This window comes from Excalfactoria chinensis, chromosome 1 (assembly GCF_039878825.1).
Source record: "Excalfactoria chinensis isolate bCotChi1 chromosome 1, bCotChi1.hap2, whole genome shotgun sequence".
Taxonomy (NCBI): Eukaryota; Metazoa; Chordata; class Aves; order Galliformes; family Phasianidae; genus Excalfactoria; species Excalfactoria chinensis.
The window spans coordinates 3203620-3225429 of record NC_092825.1 but is presented as its reverse complement, the minus strand read 5'-3'; the positions used below and the strand labels follow the sequence as shown (position 1 = coordinate 3225429).

At 42.3% G+C, this 21810-nt stretch overlaps 1 protein-coding gene across 2 annotated transcripts in view; it reads left to right on the top strand.

Moving 5' to 3' along the window:
• The window catches only part of PRKCQ (protein kinase C theta), a 48833-nt gene that overhangs the window by 3967 nt on the left and 23056 nt on the right, over positions 1-21810 (top strand). The window contains exons 2-6 of one of the 2 annotated variants that reach the window (XM_072331386.1): positions 12418-12664; positions 12758-12912; positions 14058-14183; positions 19289-19488; positions 21099-21159. In XM_072331386.1, the coding sequence (XP_072187487.1) occupies positions 14066-14183; positions 19289-19488; positions 21099-21159 (379 nt within the window). In that variant the 5' untranslated portion in view covers positions 12418-12664; positions 12758-12912; positions 14058-14065. Of the gene's footprint in view, positions 1-12417; positions 12665-12757; positions 12913-14057; positions 14184-19288; positions 19489-21098; positions 21160-21810 lie in introns of those variants that run through there. The other variant, XM_072331394.1, reaches the window with a different exon arrangement.

Genomic DNA, 21810 nt, shown 5'->3' with positions numbered 1-21810 from the left:
AAAAAAAAAAAAAAATCCAATTGGTAAATGAGTCAGATTTTTTTTATTTTTTTTCTGTAGGAAATATGTATCTTACGAAATTATTGCTATACTGAAATCATCTCCTAGAGTAAATAAGGCAGTTACAGTGGTGAAAAACTCAGATGGTTTTCATTCAGGGTTATGAGACCACAAACCATTAAAGGAAAGAATTTGATACGACATCAACAAGAGGTGCCTACAGAGATGCTTGGAGCATCCTACACTGTGTATTAAAGGCATTCAAGTGTGGTAATGGCAAGATTTTTCTATTTAGCAGATCATAACTATCAAGAAACATGACAGGAGAAGGGCTCTCTCCATACTTGCTACCAACCCGATCAGGAGCTGAAGATGAGATAGTGAAGAGATGAATAAAAAAAAGTTATCCTAGTAAGTTTACAATGTGTTTAGAAAAGAGAAAAGCAGAGATAACAAAAATGCTACAGATTTGGAAGTAGAAATAGTGAGAGAAGTTGATGTATGGAAAAAGGAAGTCTTCCAACTTCGTATTTATTGATAGAACAGTGTTCTTCATGGCATAGTGACAGGCTCCCAAGTAAGATATTAGCAGACTGGGGTCGGGACTGGAAGCTTCAGTGTTGCGGTTTCAGTTGTTTAGGGGTGGATGTGCTTTTGCTCTTGGGACCAGAGGTACATGTGTGCCCATGCACTGCTGGTTCCAACAGTATTAGCTTCATTTCATATGCTCAAACTGTCCAGCTTGTACTTAGTAGGACCTTAATGATCTACAGTGACCAGCCTTGTTGTATCTGTGCCAGAGCAGAAAGAAGATAAACTCTTACTCTCAGGAGAGAATGTGACCAGAAAGGGATAACAAAACTGATGCATTTGCTCTTGTGTGGCAAGGCTGGGACCTCAGCTGGGAAAGTGAGAAGAAATGGATCTCACTGGTTACCAGATCCTCACTGATCTTCTGGGCCAGATGTTGTATGCTAATGTTTTTGTTAAACTTTCTTCACAATAAATGACGGCAAGGAAATATGAAACATACTGGATAAAATCTAGAAACACTCCAAAATAGGGAGAAAAAACAGATTTTTCCAGCACTAAAAGTGACTCCTCATAATACTGAACCACAAATTCATTCTGCATTTGACTCACTGATGCACACTTATTCAAGATCACTTCAACATGAAAAGTGTGGAATGAGGCATCAGTATCTGAAAATATATTATGTGGCTTTCATTCACCTTAGGCCAAGAAAAGAAGTGAACTTACTTGAGCTTCTCACCATCAATAACAGCTCCAAATTTGCAGCCACCGTTTATTACAGCTCTTTTTATTTGGCCTTTATCTGTACTTCAGAAGTATATACCTCCCTGCTAGTAATTTGAGAATAAGTTCTGTAGACAGATAAGTTTAGAAGAAAGTCTTACAGAACTGTGTCTGTATTGGCTGAGATAGCTGACTGCAATGACAGGTGGGACTTCAGATTTATAGCCAGTTCCTAACGTTTTGTTCCCACTCGACTGCCTCAGGGTAGCTCCTCTCTGAACAGGATACACAATAGGTTTTCTGTCCAGCACACTGGCCAGTTTGAATCTCTTTCTGAATTGTTTGAGTACCACATGCTGTCTTTTTCCCCACTGAATATTCCTGGATGTCATATTCTTCCAAATGGTCAGTGTGATACTGCTGTGCTGTAGTGACAGTGTCTAGCACAAGTTCTATCCTGGGAAGATACATCTTACCAATTGAACGCATGAAATCAGAGAAAGCATCTCCCTCTGAATAAGGAAATCATCACAGATGTCATTAGTCATTTGCTCCCCTGGAAGATGAATGAAAGGAAAATGGGGCATGGAACATGATTCCGTTTCTTACTGAATCCTCCATATTGTCAGGGGGACTTTTTTTTACTGAGTGGTCAGGTGTTGGAACAGATTGCCCAGAGAGGCTGTGGATTCCCCATCCCTGGAGGTGTCTAAGGCCAAGTTGGAAGGGGCCCTGGGCAATCTAATCTAGTACTTGATTAAGCCACTGGCAAACCTGCCTGTGGCAGGGACATTGGAACTTGATGATTCTTGAGGTCCCTTCCAACACAAGCCATCCTATGATTCTATGAACGTGCTGCCACAGATCTATCTATGGGGCTTTGCATGGAATCCTCTATTTCTCTCCTTGCACGAGGCATGTGAAAGAAACATAGAATCATTAAGGTTGGGTAAGACAGAATCACAGAGTTGTAGGGGCTGGAAGGGACATCTAGAGATCATCAAGTCCAGCCCTCCTGCAAAGCAGGCCTCCTACACCAGGTGAGCATCCAGGCAGGTCTTGAATATCTGCAGAGAAGGAGAATCCACAACCTCCCTGGGCAGCCTGTTCCAGTGCCTCACTTCTCTTTCTGAGAGTTTTTCCTAATATCCAAGCTGAGATCCAATAGAACACTATAGCAGACATAACCGAAACTGTAGCTCTAAGTCAAACACAAGCACTGTTCTGCCATCACATCTAGATAATTAATTCCAGAGAAGATACCCACCCCAGGGCAGGAAGTACTAGCAGGAAGTTCCCCTTACGTCACTGTACCAGATGTTTTTTTGGAATAAAATAATAAACATAGCTCTTCCCACTAAGCATAAGAAATGCTTCTCTATTATAAACACATGCATGATCTGAGAAAGTGTACTTAAGGCAATCGTTTCAGGAGTGCAGGAATCAATAGCAATATATTCTCAAAGCGAACCGTCTGTAGATCTTTTGTTACGTAGTTGTTTTGTGGGGTTATTCTGGTGTTCTGTGGGAGAAGAATCTCTTTAAGAAACGTACCCATAACGTTGGACTTGTAATAACGTTTTTCTTTGGTTTGGTAGATGTATGCATTGTCTGTGTTGTCAGTTTATGCAGTAACTGAACACTTCAGCCCAAATTCTGTCCTCAGGAGTGACCAGACAGCAGATTCATGTGTCTTTCTGACGGTGAAATTTAGCTATTAACCTAAATAAACTGCTCCAATATGTGCCTTAAATTCTGCCTTTTTAATTCTAGTGGCAGCAGGACTAGTTGCAAACACAAGTGTAAGGCTGGAGTAACCATGAAGTTGGCAGACATTGCAGTTTTGCTCTGGCTCAAGCGTACTAATAATACATATATAACTTCTATTTTGCTTCAGAAGTAAACGCATGTTGGATAATTTTTCACTTGGATTGAAGCCCTTCATTTTGAGGAGGCCTTTGATGTAGTAATTTGAATTTGCTGTGGAGCTTCTATGTGCTGGTGAGCTTGTAGTACACATTAGTGGGGGAAAAACCCATCTGAGGGAAAAGAGCTGCATTTTGCTCTGGTGTGCTGAGAAAAGAAAGAGCAGCTGAGGCTTAGAGAGATTTGTTCTGGCTTGTGAATGGGATTTAGGCAAGGTTGTACCCTGCTTATCCATGGAAACCACAGAGAAAAATGCCAATGTGAGAGTCACTGTTAGTTGTCTTGATTTACCGTGCACATATTAAGAGCTGAATTTAGCTAGATTTCCCCTTCCCACCATCGCTTTCTGCAACAGAGCTGTGAAACTTGTTTTGATTTTTTATGTTTTGATTTATAATGCTGATGAACATTCATCCTCTGGCTTCCACTTTCAGTTCCTCAGTCTCCTCCTCCCCTTCATACAAGGGGGAGAGTGTTTCTCAAGGCATTTCTAGCCCATAAAACCCATAGGAAGTTAAATAAAGATATCAATGATTTTTTGGAGGGTTGGTGTTTGTTTTTTTCAGCTTATTGCACTTAGATGAAGCTATAGACTTTTCATCGTGTCCTCCTCCATTTACACATTTCCTTTGCAGAACCAAAAATCATGTAATCACAGAACATCCTGAGTTGGAAGGGACCCATAATGACCACCAAGTCTAACTCTTGGCTCCACACAGGACCACACAGGCAGCTCAGGGCTGTGCCCACTGCCCTGGGCAGGGCTGTTCCATGCCCACCACCCTTGGGTGCAGACCCTTTCCCTAACAACCACTGCCCCTCCCCTGACAACTGCATGCTGTTCCCTTGGGCACTGTTGCTGGCCCCTCTACTCCCTGTGAGGGGCCATAGCTGCCATGAGGCTTCCCTTCAGCCTCCTATGCTCTAGGCCAAACAAACCAATGGACCTCAGTTGCTCCTCATACAACTTGCTCTTCAGACCCTTCACTATTTCATAGAACTCTATATGAGACTACCCAAGGCTGCACAAATCTCTTTTCCAGCCTCTCATCCCATCCCTGGTCTGTACAAATATCCAGGGTTCCCCATCCCAGGAGCAGATCCAGCCAATTTGTCCTTTTCTCTCTGCAAGGCCTTCTACCCTCAAGGGAGTCAACAGCTCCCCCTAATTCAGTGTTATCCACAAAGTTAGTTAGTGTACCTTCAAGTCTTATTCCAAAGTCATTTACGAAAACACCAGGTAGAACTGGCCCAAAAATGGATCCCCACTTCTATTTGTTAAGGGCAAACAGTAGAGGGAAGGGTAGCTCTAGTGCATAAGGGTCAGTGGCATGGACCCATATATATGTAGCTATGTGACCATAAACTTCTACCTGGGGAATCACAGAAGCATAGAATCATTAAGGTTGGAAAATGCCGTTAAATCATCCAGTCTGTCCACTTACCACCAACACTGCACACTAAAGCACATTCCTAGGTACCACATCTCCATGTTTTCTTGAATACCTCCAGGAACAGACTCCACCACCTCCCTGGGCAGCCTGTTCCTTTACCAGACCATTCATCAGAGAAAAAGTTTATCTTAATATCCTCCCTGAGACTGGGACCACTGATGTGAACCAAATAGATTATTCCTTTTAGGAAATATCTATATTTCTTTAAAAAATTCAGTAATATTGATCAGCCTCTTTCTTCATAATGCAGTTCCTGCCTGCACAACCTCTCTGAAAGGTCTGGTTTTGCAGCCATAAATTAAACAACAGCTATGCTTCACCTCAGAAAAAGGGTTTATTTTACCTTTGGGGACTGTGGGGAGGAAAGGGTGGTACTTGATTACGGCCTTTACCACACCTTCTGTCATCTCTGCAGCAAAACACTTCCATAATTTTTCTGGACCTTTGCTGATCATAGTGAAAGGGATCTCTGTTGTATGCTTGCAGATACTGCAATGGCTAACTTATCATACAGAGGTGACATCACTTTTGAGCTAAACTCTTCTGAATTTTGAGGATGTACCAGGACTACCTCTGATTCTGGCCTTGGATATCCAAGTACATGACTGAAAGTTTTTCTGTCCGGTGAGATGTTGATGGCTTGATGGTTGGACTGGCTGATCTTAATGGTCTTTTTCAACCTTAAAGATTCTATGATTCTATGTGCAGGAGGGACAGGCATCTTCTTTGCACTCTGCATGGCTTAACTTGTTTAGGAAACCTCTGCTGAGGTGTAAATGTTTCATGGTTCTTACAGATGATGAGCCACAGTGGTACCAAGATATCTAGTGTAAGTTATCTAGTGTTAAGACTGAATATTTGTTGGCTGCATGTGAGTTGCTGCACTACCTTCTGAGCTCACAAAACACTACAGTCCAGTGCTAATTTGTGCTAACTAGTAGGGAAAACATTGAGGGTCTGAAGGAGAAGGGAGATGTTTTCTCTCTTCACATAGCATGGAGCCAAATCCATGAAATTTTGCTTTAGCAGCCAGGACATGATCTATGGAAAAAGGAAGGAAGGAAGGAAGGAAGGAAGGAAGGAAGGAAGGAAGGAAGGAAGGAAGGAAGGAAGGAAGGAAGGAAGGAAGGAAGGAAGGAAGGAAGGAAGGAAGGAAGGAAGGAAGGAAGGAAGGAAGGAAGGAAGGAAGGAAGGAAGGAAGGAAGGAAGGAAGGAAGGAAGGAAGGAAGGAAGGAAGGAAGGAAGGAAGGAAGGAAGGAAGGAAGGAAGGAAGGAAGGAAGGAAGGAGGGAGGGAGGGAGGGAGGGAGGGGGGAAGGGAAGGGAAGGAGGGGGGAAGGGAAGGGAAGGGAAGGGAAGGGAAGGGAAGGGAAGGGAAGGGAAGGGAAGGGAAGGGAAGGGAAGGGAGGGAAGGGAAGGGAAGGGAAGGGAAGGGAAGGGAAGGGAAGGGAAGGGAAGGGAAGGGAAGGGAAGGGAAGGGAAGGGAAGGGAAGGGAAGGGAAGGGAAGGGAAGGGAAGGGAAGGGAAGGGAAGGGAAGGGAAGGGAAGGGAAGGGAAGGGAAGGGAAGGGAAGGGAAGGGAAGGGAAGGGAAGGGAAGGGAAGGGAAGGGAAGGGAAGGGAAGGAAGGAAGGGAAGGAAAGGAAAGGAAAGGAAAGGAAAGGAAAGGAAAGGAAAGGAAAGGAAAGGAAAGGAAAGGAAAGGAAAGGAAAGGAAAGGAAAGGAAAGGAAAGGAAAGGAAAGGAAAGGAAAGGAAAGGAAAGGAAAGGAAAGGAAAGGAAAGGAAGAACCTTCTGCCTTCTGATTCTCTGCACTTAAGGCTAAATGTATTTTGGCTGACCTTTGTATTGCATTCTTCCACCCACTGCATACCTCCAGTCAGAACACTGCATTCCCCCCAGACAAGGAAATAACTAAAGAAAGTTATACAGAAAGAAACTGTTGGATCAGAGATAAATAGGGTGAAAAGAGAGAGATAGAAGGTATCTCAGGAACACCCATGAGGTTCAGATGATGAGGAAAGGATGTGAAACTATATGTGGAAAGAGAGCTTCCAGCATAACTGGATTCAGAACTACCTTATAATATAGAAACAGTTTAAATTGGGCTCTGTTATGACTGAGGAAGAGGGGATGTGGCTCTGGGCAGCCTGGTCTAATGGTTGGCAGCCCCTGCCCACAGCAGGGGGGTTGAAACTAGATGATCTTTAAGGTCCTTTCCAACACAGGCCATTCTATGAATAATGTGTCAAAGCTTCTATAAAAAGATATCTGGAGTCCCAAGTCATTTAGAGTGGGAAAGGCACAGAGGTTGGTCTTGTAGCTGTCTTGACAAAAGAGGGCATAAATGTGATATCTACAGAAAAGAGTCCTGAGATGGGGTGAAACAAAGGACTTAATAGGAGTGATTTCAGTGAAACCTTTGTGGCAGAGATTTATGGAGCAGAGAAGGAAGGCAGAAGCTGGAGAGCTTTCATGTAGGAGGTATTTCTGCTTTTGAGGCATTTAGCAGGGTAAACTTGAAAATGCAAGGATGTGGAGAAGGCTGAATGGTTTGAAATACCCATTTTGGTCTAATTGTAAAGTGTGAGCTGTGCTGTGTGCTCAGGGGAGTAATGCTCAAGTTGTTAGTATGCCTGAATTTCCTAAATAAGCCTCATAAAAAATCCTTTGTGTCACACCCTTGTAAGGTGTGTTTTTTTGACATAGATTCCATTTGCAGTCTGAAGTTCCTCTGTGCCGCATTTGGACTATGTGGAAATACCAGGCACAGAGGTAGTTTCGTTCCAATAGAGAGCCAGAGAGATACTTGGAGGATGATGTAGACATCGTCTGCCAAGAGGCAGAGAGAGAAGAAAAATGCTCTTTTCCAGCCCAGTATTTCCATGAGTCCAGGTCTAAATGCATTTATAATGTTTCCAGATTAAATAAAAATATTAAATGTGTCAACTGCTGACAGTCAACAGTGTTAAACCTAGGCATGAAAGCAGAAGGAACAATAATGGTATGTCCCGTTATAGCCCTTCCCCTTCCTCTAAACCTTTTAAAGTTTTATTTTTTATCTTAATGGAAAGAAAGTGAAAAAGAGGTGCAGGCTGGCAGGAAGTTCAGTTCAGAGCATTAGTGGCCACACTGGAGCAAGATGGTGAAGCATGTGAGGCAAACTCTAATTGTGTCATTTAAAAACACGAAGGCAAGAAAAAAAGCAAACAGAAAGAGATCTGTTAACTGGTGTCTCAGAATCTTACAGGAACTGCTGGGCAAACAAATGAAAGAGCAAAGACGAGGAGATATTGTACCTACATCTCAGCTCAAGATATCTTCATTTCCTTCGTTACACTAAATAGCTCTTTGCAAGTGTTTGGTGTTCACTGTTTGAGAAACTAGGCACTGTCGTTTCTGCTTTGGCCTGTAAGTCCTAGAAGACAGCTAAAGCCTAAAAGAGAACACAGAATTTAGAACTGTAAATAAATACAACGGGGATAATTATTTTTCAGGTGTTTCTTTGGAGTCTGTGTGACTCAAATATTGCAGAAATTGAGTGATGCTGGGGATTAAATTAATCAGAATCTCTCTAGGAAAAAAAGAAAGCAACGCCAACAACTTGCTTATAATAATCTGCACCCAAAAGAAAAAATAATTCATAAAAAAGGAAAATATGTACCAAAGAGTAAAATGAAGAGTTGTGTCTCTTTCCTGTGGGACAGGTGAGAAGACAAGTTTGCTTTGTTACAAGAGCATATATGATAAATATTCCCTAAAGCTGGAGGTAGTGTGTTATGACCTAGCTCCAAAGAAAGGATATTCCCAACAGAGATTTGGCTTTTTCTTTCTGGCAAGTCTGTTCTGCTTCTCTTTCCTGTTTACAGAAATATCAAGAGTTTTAGCTTTTAAAAACTCTCCAGAGAGAGAAATTCACGTTGTCTCCTGGAGAATAAAAGACAAGATATTGTCTTTTTGATGGAAGAATCTCAGTTCTTTTTATAAAATAAATAAAGTAGAAAAAAAAAAAGAAAATGTGATCAAGGAGTGTCCCTCTCAATGCTCTTTCCAGTTTTAGCGTTGCTTTCAGAGCAGTGAAAGCCAAGCAGGAAGTGTGGAGTCCCCACCCAGCTATATTTCATTGCTCTCTCAAGCTATCATAGCGGTTAGGCATGAATACACCTGCTCCTAGATTAAGTCCTGAGGTCTGGGTTCTTTTCAGTAGACATCCAAACATCAGCAGTAGGACTTCTCTGATTCTGAGCTTCTTTGGGGTAGATGTGCTAGTGGGAATATAATGATACCAGGATGGAGTCAGCCTAACTTATTTTAGATGTCTTCTCCAGGATAGCATGAAATATGTCTAGTGCCTGATTTAGTGACTGGCAACCTTGCCCATGGCAGGAGAGTTGGGACTAGATGATCTTTCAGGTCCCTTCCAACCCAAGACATTCTGCCATTTTATGATGTCCCACAAGTACTTATACCTCTTTAATGGGTAAGATGGGATCTGGAGTGATGAGCACTGCAATTGTCTGCATATATTCATGTGGATGTAACAGAGAAGCCCGAATTTCCCAGCCTATTTATCCCTACCAACATGCAGTTGCTGCGTGACTTCCCACTGTGGTGTTCCTACTTCATGCAGTTCCCTGCATCTGTAGATCCACAGGGTTAGTTGGGTCAGGAAATTGATCCAGCTACAAACTCATTTGTCAAGTACAGAAAACGAGAAGGACTGCTCTTAGAGAAACCTGGTCCCTGCACAGATATAGCTGACACAGTGCTAGAGGAAGTTTGAGAATCTGCACTCTGAGATGGGGTGGAAAGCTGTACACAGCCTGCACTTAGGTGCATTTACAACAGTTGTTAAGTGTAAAAACTTCCTGTTTTTAAGGTCCATCTAGATAAGCATCTGCTTCAGGTGTTGTAGATCCCATCCTAGAATCTGAGGATGACCATTGGCATTACTAGCATCCTCCTGTTTTGTGTGATTTCCTCAGAGGGATGAAAACCAGCCTTTAAACAGCTACAAATCTGTGCACCCACATTAACTCCACCTTAGCTAAATCACTTCTAAAGTCTGAAAATAGACCTGAGGCTCCTGTCTTGACTTGTGCACAACAAATGCAACAGGAGGAAACCACATGAGCTCAGCAGTGTCCAAACAGCCATGTCTGAATGCTATATATAGGAGACTTGTCACTGATACACTCAGCTTGCTCTAAATACAGCATCACAAGATGGCCCACGGACATTTAAAGGGAAATCCCCTGTTCCCATGCCTGCCATGGGCCCCAGGAAAATCTAGAAGCCTCATTTCTATATGTCAAATGCTTAACCTGGTTTTGCTGTGTCTGCAAACCATGGGGAAGGGCTATTCTGGAGAGTACCACCCCTATGCTGAAGTCAGGTAGTTCCATGAAGTTTTGGGAAGCTTGTTTGTTGCCAGGAGTTTGATACTGCACCAGCTCCATTAAAGACTGATAGCTCTGCCTTCCCTTACCCTCTCCCTCCACTGCCTTTGTGAGCCTGGATGCAGATGGGGTCACTGACTCTGGGGAGAGGGGGAATTCAACAGCTACGCAAGTTCCTTACCCTTTCATCCTCCTCCCCTGACCCACACCATTGTACAAGAAACATGTGAGAAGCTATGAATGCCACCCAGAGGGTTTCTGAATGCCTTCCTTTGCAAACAGGCTGCTGCTATCTCCACTGAAACAGCGGGTGGTACAGGCATCCAAAACAAAAGTCACTTCAAGGACGTAGTTTTCTTCTCAGGAAGAGTGATGGTACATTGACACAGGCTGCCTATGGAGGTGATGGAGTCACTGGCCCTGGAGGTGTTCAAGAAAAGGGCAGATGTGGCACTGAGGGACATGGTTGGTGAGCATGGTGGGCATGGGTTGATGGCTGGATTAGATACTTTTAGCGGTCTTTTCCAACCCCAATAATTCTACATTTCTATATGCCTGTTCCTAGTTGCTTACATGGGCTGTGGGATATCAGGAGGCAGGGGACAGAAGCAGAGACCCCATAGCCATCTTTGTTGCCATCTACTCATGAGGATGCTTCCTGACAGCTGCAAGAAGACTGTGAGGTGTGTTGAGTTATGCTAACGTTCAGGTCTCCACCATCCACATCCATACACTCCCTTTCCCTTCCCATTGGTCCTCATTCAGTAAATTGCCTTCTTTTTTCTGCACCATGTGTGCATCAACTTTCATTCAGTGAAACACAGAAGCATCAGTGCTTCTACAGGCAAACTGCGCTTGTTTTTTTGTATTGGAGGAGAGGTTGCAGGTGGCCCTTTACTAGTGGATGCATTTCATCCTAAATTTTCAGATGCCTTACAGTAGTATCCTTTCCACTGAGAAGTTAAGCAGATACTCTCTATACCTACTGCAGATGCTTCTAGCGTTAAATTAAACTGCTGCTATTACAGTGAGATGTTTCTGGAGCTGAGTGTGTCATTCCTTAATTGTTTATGGCTGTGGATTTGAGCCCAGTAGCAGTTCTGTAGTGACAAATGCTGGAGAGATGACCTGTAAAACAGATGTTTGGGCCAAAGCCAAGGTGGTTTCAGGAAAGACAGTGAGAGAGAAGCAGGAAGCTGATTATCTGTCTGATTTATTAGGCAGAGTGAAGAAATTAACTCCAGGGCAGAGCGCTCACACAAGGCTGGTACAACACTAAATTTGGGGTTTAGGCAGGTTTTAGCCAGCTTTTGCAAGGCTTATATGAGCAGCTGTTGGTTTCCTAGAGCTAGCACTGAGTGAGCCAAACCTACGTGCTTTGCAGCTGGGAGGAAATGCTTGCCTGTTTCATGGTGGCTACCAAACATCTCATGTGGTAGCCAAGTTTGTGTGAAATCCTAACACAAGTCTTGCAGATCTGATATAGTACAGTGGAATTTCTGAAAGTTATCCTGGCTTGGGAAATATGATCAAAAATGAATCTCTGCAATAGAAGCGTTACATGTGAACTGATTGTACCCAGTCGGCCCCTTTGCTCTCAAAGATGAGAAGGAGATTCAGCATATACAACAGGGCAATCTAAAATGAGACCAGTTCACCATAGGGTGCTGTTTTCTCTCTGTTCCTTTGTCTGGAGCCCAGATAACTGTTCACATGGAGACACCATTGCCATGGAGATCTAGGATTAAGTGAGATCTGTCCCACCTATGGTTTCACAGCATTGCAGATTGTTTGAGAAAAGAGCTCTGGATGTCATCTTGTCCAACTCCAGTGCTCAGGCAGGACCTCCTGGACGCTGTAGACCAGAACCATGTCCAAACAACTTTTGAGTATCTCTAAGGTTGGAGGAGAAACCTGCTCCAGCCCCTTCAATTCTGTGATTCTGTGAAATTTCAGCTTTTATGCCATGGACGACATGTAGTCCATTCATTGCTCTGCTGTGCAGTGTCATAAATGTCTCTCCTCACATAGCTACCTGTACTTGAATATCTAAATACAAGTGGCTTCCAGAGAAAGTTCACAAGGCACTTGGATAGCATGTGTCTGCAATACTCTTCAGAGAGATCGCATGGGAAGGAGAGTCTTCATATGTTGTCAGTGTATGGATTGTCTTTATGTAAGTTAAAAAAATGAGGGAATTGGCATCAAAGCCTCCTCTTCTCAAATTGCTGTCAGACAATAACTGCAGTTTGTTGCACAGGCACCTGTTTGCAAAAGTCTTGGAAAGCGTGGTAGCCAGAGTGCTCAACACTTGTGATTATTCAGGACAGGATAGTTGGTGGTTCAGTCTCAGTACTAACTGTAGCTGTTTGTCTTCATAAAACAGGAAGAAGAAGAAGATCGCATCATATCCAAGAGGCAAGCGAAAAAAAAACCTGCAGAGACTTGGCCATGCACTAACACGGAGTTCATAGAATCATAGAATCATCTGAGTTGGAAGGGACCATTCAGGTCATTCAGTTCAACACGCCTTCAATGAACAGGGACATCTATGGCTAGGAAGTTCTGACTTTTACTGTTGCCCTGGACTTTTGCACTGGCACTGATGGAAACTCATCACTCCACGCTGCTGGGTAAGAGAGAAGGCACTCAAGGAAAAGACTACATCTTGTTTTCTCAAGTTTTCCTCTCTCTTTGATGGTCCTGTCTCCTGTCTCCCTGAACAGAGAGTCGAAGATTTAAAGTCAGCCAAGCTAGAGGAACTCTTACCTTCATTCCTACATCTGAGAAAATCCTTTCCATGTTGTCAACAACTGTGATGACCAGAGAACCCTCTCTAGCCAAAGACTGAATTTGTTTATCAGGAAAAACCCCTTTACAGGTAAGAAAATGGCATTCCCAGCAATGAATGTCAGTCGTCTGATATGTGAAACTGGAGAAGTTATCCTTGGGATGGAGCAATCCATATGTAAGAGGCAGAAGAGGCTTGGGTTGCATCCCACCCCACACATTGTTCATTTTTTTACTGTTGTAGTTGAAAAAAATACTCAACAGATAACAGCTGCTGGTAGTTCATTTAACTTCGATGTTCCAAAGCACAGACAACTACAGTGAAGTTCAAAGCGTCTCTTGCGCTCCACTGTCTGGAAGGGGAGCCAAGAATAATGTGCTTAGAAGTTTGTACAAAAGTTGGGTGGTAAATGCCAGTCCTTGGGTCCAGATGGCACAAAGATGAGCACCATCTACAGCAGTTAGTAATTGCCGGATTCCCTAAATCTTCTCAGTTGAAGCACTCAAAGAGCCTACAGAGAAGACCAACTCAAAGGCTTTGTGTTTCCTGGCATCTTGCTTTTTTTATGTTTCTGTTTCCAGCTGCCTAAATCCTGAGGTCCCTTTTTTGTTTTTATTTATTATTATTATTATTTTGCTCCACTCTCTACACAGTATGGTTCATACAGGCTGAATTGTCTCTTTATAGCCTCACTGGTGGATATGGGTCAGCACCCGGTCTGTTGGAAGCCTAAGATTATTTCCATGCTGTATATAAATAGTATGCAGTTATTTCACGGTTTCATGTTCAACTTCCAGGCTTCCAACAGCCTTATATTCCCAAAACCCTTTCTGTTCACATAGCTTACAGCTTTGTGAACACATGACTCAACATAAATTACAGCAAAGGTTGTCCCAGCCTAGAATGCCCTGATTTGGATTCTGTGTATTGTTCTCATTTCTGACAGCTGACGTGGAGTCGCAAGTCCTCAGAGCTGCTATCGCGGGTCTTTCCTGGCTTGCGATGAGTTCAGCTCCGTGCTTAAGCTGACAGCTACATTACATTACACTGCACGCATTCAGCAGCACTCGGTCAGTCCGTCGTCTTGTGGGACACTGGAGGAAGTCAGAGAGCTTCAGCTGGATGGATAAATAACGGCTGGCCTACTCCTGGCTGGTGAAGATAAGAGGCTGGTTTAAAACCAAGGGAATATTTAGACTCTTCCCAAATATTGCCTTGTCTTTTGTTTGACTCAGGACTTGTCATGTCTCCCTTTCTGCGTATTGGTTTATCCAACTATGACAGTGGTCCTTACCTGCCATCCCAAGGGGAGGTGATTAACCCGTACTGCGCTGTGATGGTTAAAGAAGCCGTGGAGTCAGGTGAGTGGGGAGGTGTTAAATGTGCATGTGAGCTTTTGTAGAAGATGTGATGCTTACTGTGCCATTGCTGTGTGTGGGGGAAGCACGTGGTAGATCTTTATAAGGTTTTATAAAGAGCTTTTTGTGGCTAAACATGGGGCCTGGTTGGGTTCAACACCATGTGCAAGAAAATCTGATTTTAAGATGGTGCTTAACAACGTCTCTGTCTTCAGTGTGAGATTTTTATCAACTGAGTTGTGAGTCCCAGCATGTGACACAGCTGATGAGCTGTGCTGTACTCAGTTTCACTTTTATACAAGCAGCTGTTGTTGTTTTGTCAGTTGGGATTTCAGACAGATAAAATCTGGGTGTCCTAGAAATATCCTGGAAGAACTGTCTTTGTTTATCACATTTGCTGAGGAACTGACAGATCCAACAATTCCCACCGTTAAATAAAAGCTCTTAAAACATCCCTAGGCTTTGCAGAGGGAGTTAATGCCTCTGCGTAATTGCTGTACGCTGGGAAATGTTTGAAGCTGAAACCTCATCCTAAGCTATTTTTTTCTGTCTGAATATACAGATTGTTACACACTTTTCATAATTGAGCAGCGCTGGTATGTCCTCTTTGGGAAAAGACTTCCTACATGTCTTATGCATGTCTTAGTATTATGCATAGCCTTAGTGAGAGGACGAAAAGTTCTTCACAGCCAAGGAGATCAAGACCTTCAGTGTAAGGGAATTTCTTATGCTGGCTGTTATTTACCTTAAATCTTTGATAAATTCCTAACTTGACTTCTGTGATCCTTTTATAAGTTAAATCAACTCAGAAATCCCTCCTTATTATTTGAAAAGCCCCGTATCTCAAACCTCCAGGGGGTGTGGAAGTAGTTTAAAAAAATAAATTTTAGACTTTTTAAATGATTCAGTATTTCACTGCTCTTAAAATCCAGCATTTAGAACATTGAACACTGGCTTTGTTGAAATTACACTTTCATTGATCCTGGAAGATGTGGTGTCTGGTAAATTCAGAAGGAAGGAAAATGATGCATGATAAGATATCGCTAAAATCTCGTTTGTTACTGAAAATGTGATCTGTTTCAGCTCTGTGTTCAGTTTGGTTGTTTGCTTTAATGAGACTTTTGGAGGAGTCGTAACTCAAACTGAAGCCTCAGCTAGTTCAAAAGTAAATAAAGTCAATTTGGGCAGAACAGACCTATATTAATTTGTCTTAGAGCTGAAGGTGTTTTTTGGCATCTAATGAAAAAAATACATACAAACTAATGGATATAATTTCTGTGCTGTGGAGAACATTTAGTAATAGTAGTAGTAATAAAAATAATACCCTACCAATGAGAAATGAAATAAAATGTATTTGGAAGAACTTTCTTTCATTCATGAGGATGAAACAGAGGAACAATAACATCATCCTATTAAAAGATTTCTGTTAGTTGAGGTGTAATTGCCATTTTCTGGCAGCTGCTCAGAGCACTCTGGAATAGCCAGAGGATTTCATTGCTAGTCCTAATAGAATTGTCAAGGTTGGAAGAGACCACTAAGATCATCTAGACCAACCATTGACCAGGATACCTACTAAATCAGGTCATTCAGTGACACCACTCATCATGTCAGTGATAGCAACAGGAACTTCCCAGGATTAATTCATCTCAGGATCACCCCTAGGAGGTGTTGCTCTTAATTTGCTGCTGATAGAGGGTGTCTAAATCATAGTATGGCTTGGGTTGGGAGGAGCCTAAGGATCATCAAGTTCCAACCCCCTGTCACAGGCTGGTTGCCAGCTGCTAGATCAAGTACTAGATCAGATTGCCCAGGGCCTCCTCCAATCATGTTGATGTTTAACCTCATCTTAAGGTGGCTAAGCCAAGGTGAGGCAATGGTGGGATATGTCTTTCCTACTTCCAGCCTTCTGCAAGGATATCAGTTCTTGAACAAGTTGGCTACTCTTGCATTGTGACCCAGAGGAGCAAACATGGATTTTGGTGATGGGATTCATCTCTTCTTAAGGAATACAGCTAGAATGGATTTGGTGAATCACACCTTGTAAACTCCTAATGCTATCTGCTTAATCTGGGGGCAGTTCAGTTTGCTCAAAGGTGTGTGTCTGATATGCAGTGACATAAGCCCAATGCTAAATGCCAGAAATTATCTCAACATGACCATCCCAAGGAGTTGCTCCATCAGGCTCAAAGAAGCAAAAGACACAGAGGCGTGCAGGACAAATGTTAGCTGAGAAGATCTGAAACAGCTGCCTCCCTGGTTTGTTGGGTATTTTTTTGCTCACTGTTTACTCCCCAATTCCCTGACTTCACAGCAAATCTGTGGCTCAACAGTGATGAAATTCAAAACATTTGTATTTTGATACTCTGATATGCAAATTTTTGGCAGAAGTGTCATACCCATGGAACAGAAGTGTATCAGCTCCAAAGCTTGTAAGACATACAAACAACCCTGACACTGAGCCACGTTCTCTTCTACATGGACAGTAAAACTCCACAGCAAATTATTGCCACATAACAGAGAGGTCAGAATGCAGGGCACAGAATACCTAAAAGCAGAGCTGAATACATGGCATATAATCATATAATCATGAAGACCAGAAAAGACCTCTAAGATCATGTAGTCCAACTATCAACCCATCCTCACCATGCCCACTAACCAATGTCTCTCAGAGCTACATCTTCATATTTCTCCAACAGCTCCAGGGACAGTGACTGATCCCATCACCACCCTGGGCATTCTGTGCCAGTACCTCACAGGTCTTTCTGAGAAGGAAGTTTTTCTCATATCCAGTCTGAACCCTCCTGGTATAACTTAAGACCATCACCTCTCATCCTAACACTGTTACCCAGGAGAAGAGGCTGACCCCCACCTAACCACAGCCTCCTTTTAGGCAGTCATATAGTGTCATAGGGCCTCCCCTGAACCTTCTCCAGAATAAATAATCTCAGTTCCTTCATCATAGACTCAGTCCCAAATTCATGCACTATCTGTCCTGGAACATCTTTTGGTTGATGTTTCTGTTCTGACTTTTGCAAAGTCCTGTTATAAATTGCACTAGGAAAGTAAGAAGAGAGAATGGCTTTTTTTGTTTGTTTCTTTGCAAAAGAGAAATGATAGATGATAAGTACGCCTGGTTCCTAAAAGGGAGAGTTTGGCCCTCATTTCACCAGTTAAGCCTGTGAACAATGAGCTTAATATATCACAGAATCACAAAACTGTAGGAGTTGGAAGGGACCTCCAGAGATCATGAAGTCCAACTTCTCTGCCAGAGCAGGTTCCCTAAAGCAGATAACAGAGGAAGGCATCCAGATGGATCTTCAGTATCTCCAGAGGAGGAGACTCCACAACCTCTTTGGGCAGCCTGCTCCAGTGCTCCATCACTCTGACAGTAAAGAAGTTCTTCCTTGCATTAGTACAGAACTTCCTGTGTTCCAGTTTCTGCCTGTAGCCCCTTGGTCTAGTGCCACGCGCCACTGAAGAGTCCACCCCTATCAACTTGACTCCAGCACTTAAGATATTTATAAAGAGTTATGAGATCTCCCTCTCAGCCTTCTCTTCTCCAGACTGAAGAGTCCCAGGACTCTCAGCCTTTCCTTATACAGATGTTCCAGGCTCTTGATCATCTTTGTTGCCCTTGTCTAAACTGTCTAAATTTTCATACATGAAAAGTCAACCCCACTTATCAGATAAGATGGATTCAGCTCAGACTGAGGTTCACTAAAATTTGGAGAAACTGAATTTGAAACTAAGGTTTAGCAGCAGAACCATTCATCATACCAGGCAGGTCAAGGGTGAGAAGTGATTTTCTGCTGTGGGGCTGACTGCTCCTCAGCCTTGTAATGGAAGGCAGTGCCATGGTTAGAGCATCCTGTAGCTCAAACCAAGTTTATGTGGCTAAAAGAAGCATAAGACTACTGCACAACAGGCAGATGTTGGGTTGTGGGGTAAAATTTCAGCAAGCTGGTATTGCTTGCAGGATCCTGCATAACTCTTTTCTGCAAAATGCTTTCTCAGATTTATCTCGTCAACATAGTTTACATCAGTATCTGTGGCAGTCATTTTCCTTCCACAGGAAACCAGTGTATAGAGTGGTTTTTGTTATGATCTCACAACCCCGATACTTGTTTCTTCCCTGATAAATGTTGTCCTATTTCCTGAGAAGAATATTGTACAATCAGGAATCACGGTTTTCTTTTTCCTCCTTCTCTTCAGCTTCCAGTAACTTTGGAGTTTATTTCCTAACATAAATCCATCCTGCGGGTGTGGCATAAGCCTTAAAAATCCCTGATTTCTCTCTGAGACTCTTTAATTTGACACAGCAAAGTAGAGAGATGATTCTTTGCCGGCTCATGCTGGGGTTTGGAGACATCTTATACAATTTTAAGACATGTCTATTGTGAAGGAAGAGGAATGGATGCACAAATTGATGAAGGTCTACTAGGTTGACAGCTCTACATTGCTATGGATATAGTTGCAGGTTTGCAAGACAGTTATTTATTATTAACCAGCTAAGGTATAGTGTTTGACTATGCATTACGGCTGAGCCTAATCACAGTGCACATCCAGCTTTGGTAAGCGTTAAGTTTTGCACTGCCGTGGGACAGATGATACAGGTAGCTGATTGTCGGTGGTGGGACTGATCTGTTTAGTTGTGGGTATTTGACTGTATCATGGGATTTGTCTGACTAGATGTGGATATCTACATGTGGAGTCTGCATTCAGTGTCTACTCAGTGGAGTCAATGCACACAAAAGTGGAAACTGATTTTAACTAAGGCAGATGCTTGCATCTGGGCAACTGAATGCACTCTAACTCCACTGATTTATAGTGAATAAATTGCTTTCACTGGCTCTGAAGAAAGCCAATATTCAGATAAAATAGATATAGTCATACACATTGTAAACACCTTGAGTGAGATGAAACCCTTCCCAGGTTTCACTTCACACAATAACTTCCTAAGATGCTCTAACATAATCCATTAGCCTTCCTGTCTGGAGAAAGACCTTGAAGTGAGTAAATAACATAAATGTGTCTTACGGACTGTAGATCAGTGGCCTTAGTGCAAATGAGAGCAAGCCTACTCAATCCAAATCACTTTTTGTTGACAGAAAATGGCCAAGTGTATGTGCAGAAGAAACCCACCATGTACCCACCCTGGAACAGCACTTTTGATGCCCACATCAATAACGGCAGGGTCATGCACATCGTTGTCAAAGATAAAAGTGCTGAAATGGTTTCAGAGACCACGGTGGAACTCAAGGTGCTGGCGGAGAGGTGCAAAAAGAGCAATGGGAAGACAGAAATATGGGTGAGCACTGTTATCTCCTCTTGCAGCATGTGATGGTGAGCTGCTGTGGAGTGGGGGAATGCCTTGTGTCTATATGCCAGACTGTCAACCACAGGGCAGAAGGAGATGGCTACCATCCAAGGAATAGTGTTTTGAGCCTGCTTGCATTTGGCTTGAAAGAAAAACTTCCATTCATATCAGCAAAAAGACCATAACACATTCATATTGTCTGCTGCTGTTATATTGAAACGTGCTCTCTCTTAGCAAGGACTGTTTCACGTAGGCTGTGCCCACATATTACTCTTCACTTAGCTAACTCACTGGGGAAAACTGGTAATTGAGTGGCTAAATGTGAATTATTCTATGCACTCTGGGGAAACAGCTTTAAAAATGTAATCTAGTGTCAAGGAACTGATTCACAGCTGCCTGAGTTCAGAATTATGGCAGAGCTCCTTCAAAATCACTGGAGTTGTAGTGGAGTAAATTGGAAGTAATAGTCTTCATAAGGATGCTAAATGTAAGGTTGCATTCCCTGACAGTCCAAGCAAGAAAACTGTTGATAAAAGTCTTAAGCGTATTATCCTGTTGCCATGTCATGAATAACAATAAAGTAGGAAGACATCTGGAGATAAACTGATTTCCTGGAATTGTTTTTTGTTTTGTTTCTCCTACTAGTTCTCAAGCTAAGCTGCTTAGGTTAAACAGACAGCAGAAATGTCAAAAATGCTTTGGCTACTTATAAGACTTAAGGACAAGATCAGATAGAGAATTGCACTTTTAACACGTATCTTGAAAAGAACTGAGATACTTATGACTGAAACAGAAAACTGAAACATCCTGCTCAGGATCATTCCAACCCAAAGATTAATAGATCTGAAAGGCTGTAGCTTGGTGAAGAAGAGAAGGGAGAAAATAACAGCTTTCTTACTTTTCTGTGCAATGGCACTGCTTCACCTGTAAGGAGGAGAAGTAACCCAGGTGTGTGGGGAAGGCATTGTTGTGGTTCTCAGGCTGAATCATAGAAGATGAAGAAATCATGAAGAAATCTCTGAAAGCTTTCCAGATGGGTGGGTCCAGATTTAAAACAGGCAAATAGACATGAAGATTGGAATAGATGGGTATTTTGAGACTCAATAGGAGGACCATAAAACACCTCAGAAGGTCTGTAGCATCACTCATATTGCCTGTAATGAATGTTGGAATTGTAGAACCAAGTTTCTAAAGATTTCAGCATTCTTTTAAGTACATGTCTGATGATACTATATTTTCAGAGGCTCTTTTACTTTCCCTTTGCACAGTCCACAGGGAATGACAAAGTTGTCTCTGTAGATGTGCTGGTACAGATCTACTGTCTTAAAGCTTGCCTGTTATTTCTGTGTTTTAGTCCCATTTATTGGTATTATCATACAGTTTTGATAAGATGTGATCTAACCTTGTGTCTCTACAGTTGTTTCTACCTCTCCATATACTCCCATACCAGTATGAGCAACCAAGCAATTAGCATCCATTCATTAACTGACCTGGGAATTAGAGGTAGCTTGAGCCATATCAAGTAATTAGTTGCTTCTTTGAATAGCTCTATAATGATCACACTTCTCTTTTTTTCTTGATTTGTCACTTATCACAACCAGCTAGAACTGAAACCTCAGGGGCGAATGCTGATGAATGCAAGATACTTCCTGGAAATCAGTGGCAAGTGATTTTGTTTGTTAACTGATAGATGTGATTTCTGGCTATGCAGAGCAGACATGGTGTATTCACTGTAAGCAGTGATGGCTTTATTGCTGATATATTCATAGGAACTATCACCGTGTTTTGAAATGAGCACTTCAGAAATGTAATTCCTGTTGTATGGTGGGAATGAATATTATTACTTTTTGATTTGCAAGGCAAATTTCTGGCTGTTTTGCTACTGAAACTGTATGTTTTCTCATCATACAAAGTAAGAATAGATACATAAGAAGCTGGTTCCCTTTGAAATCGTAGTTCATGAACATATGCATAAAGTGTGTATCATGCTGTGCATTCTAATACAGTCATGAAGGATAGGATTCAACTTACAGCTGGCAACACCTAAATAGACATGTAAGCTGTATGCCTAAAATCAAGAACAGTCAAGGCAAAACAGTAATCTAGAGAGTGATTCATCTGATCAAATGCACGTGCCTGCTGTACAGTGAGCTCAGCGTACATGTGTGTTTGTGTGCATTTATAGGTGATATATATTGTAGATAAATCCATGTAATCATGTTTTTTACTGTTCTTTGGTGCTAAACAAGGTTATAATGTAATTTTTAACTGATAATTATTTTTTCTTGGAAAATTTCTGGTCTGTATTTCAAA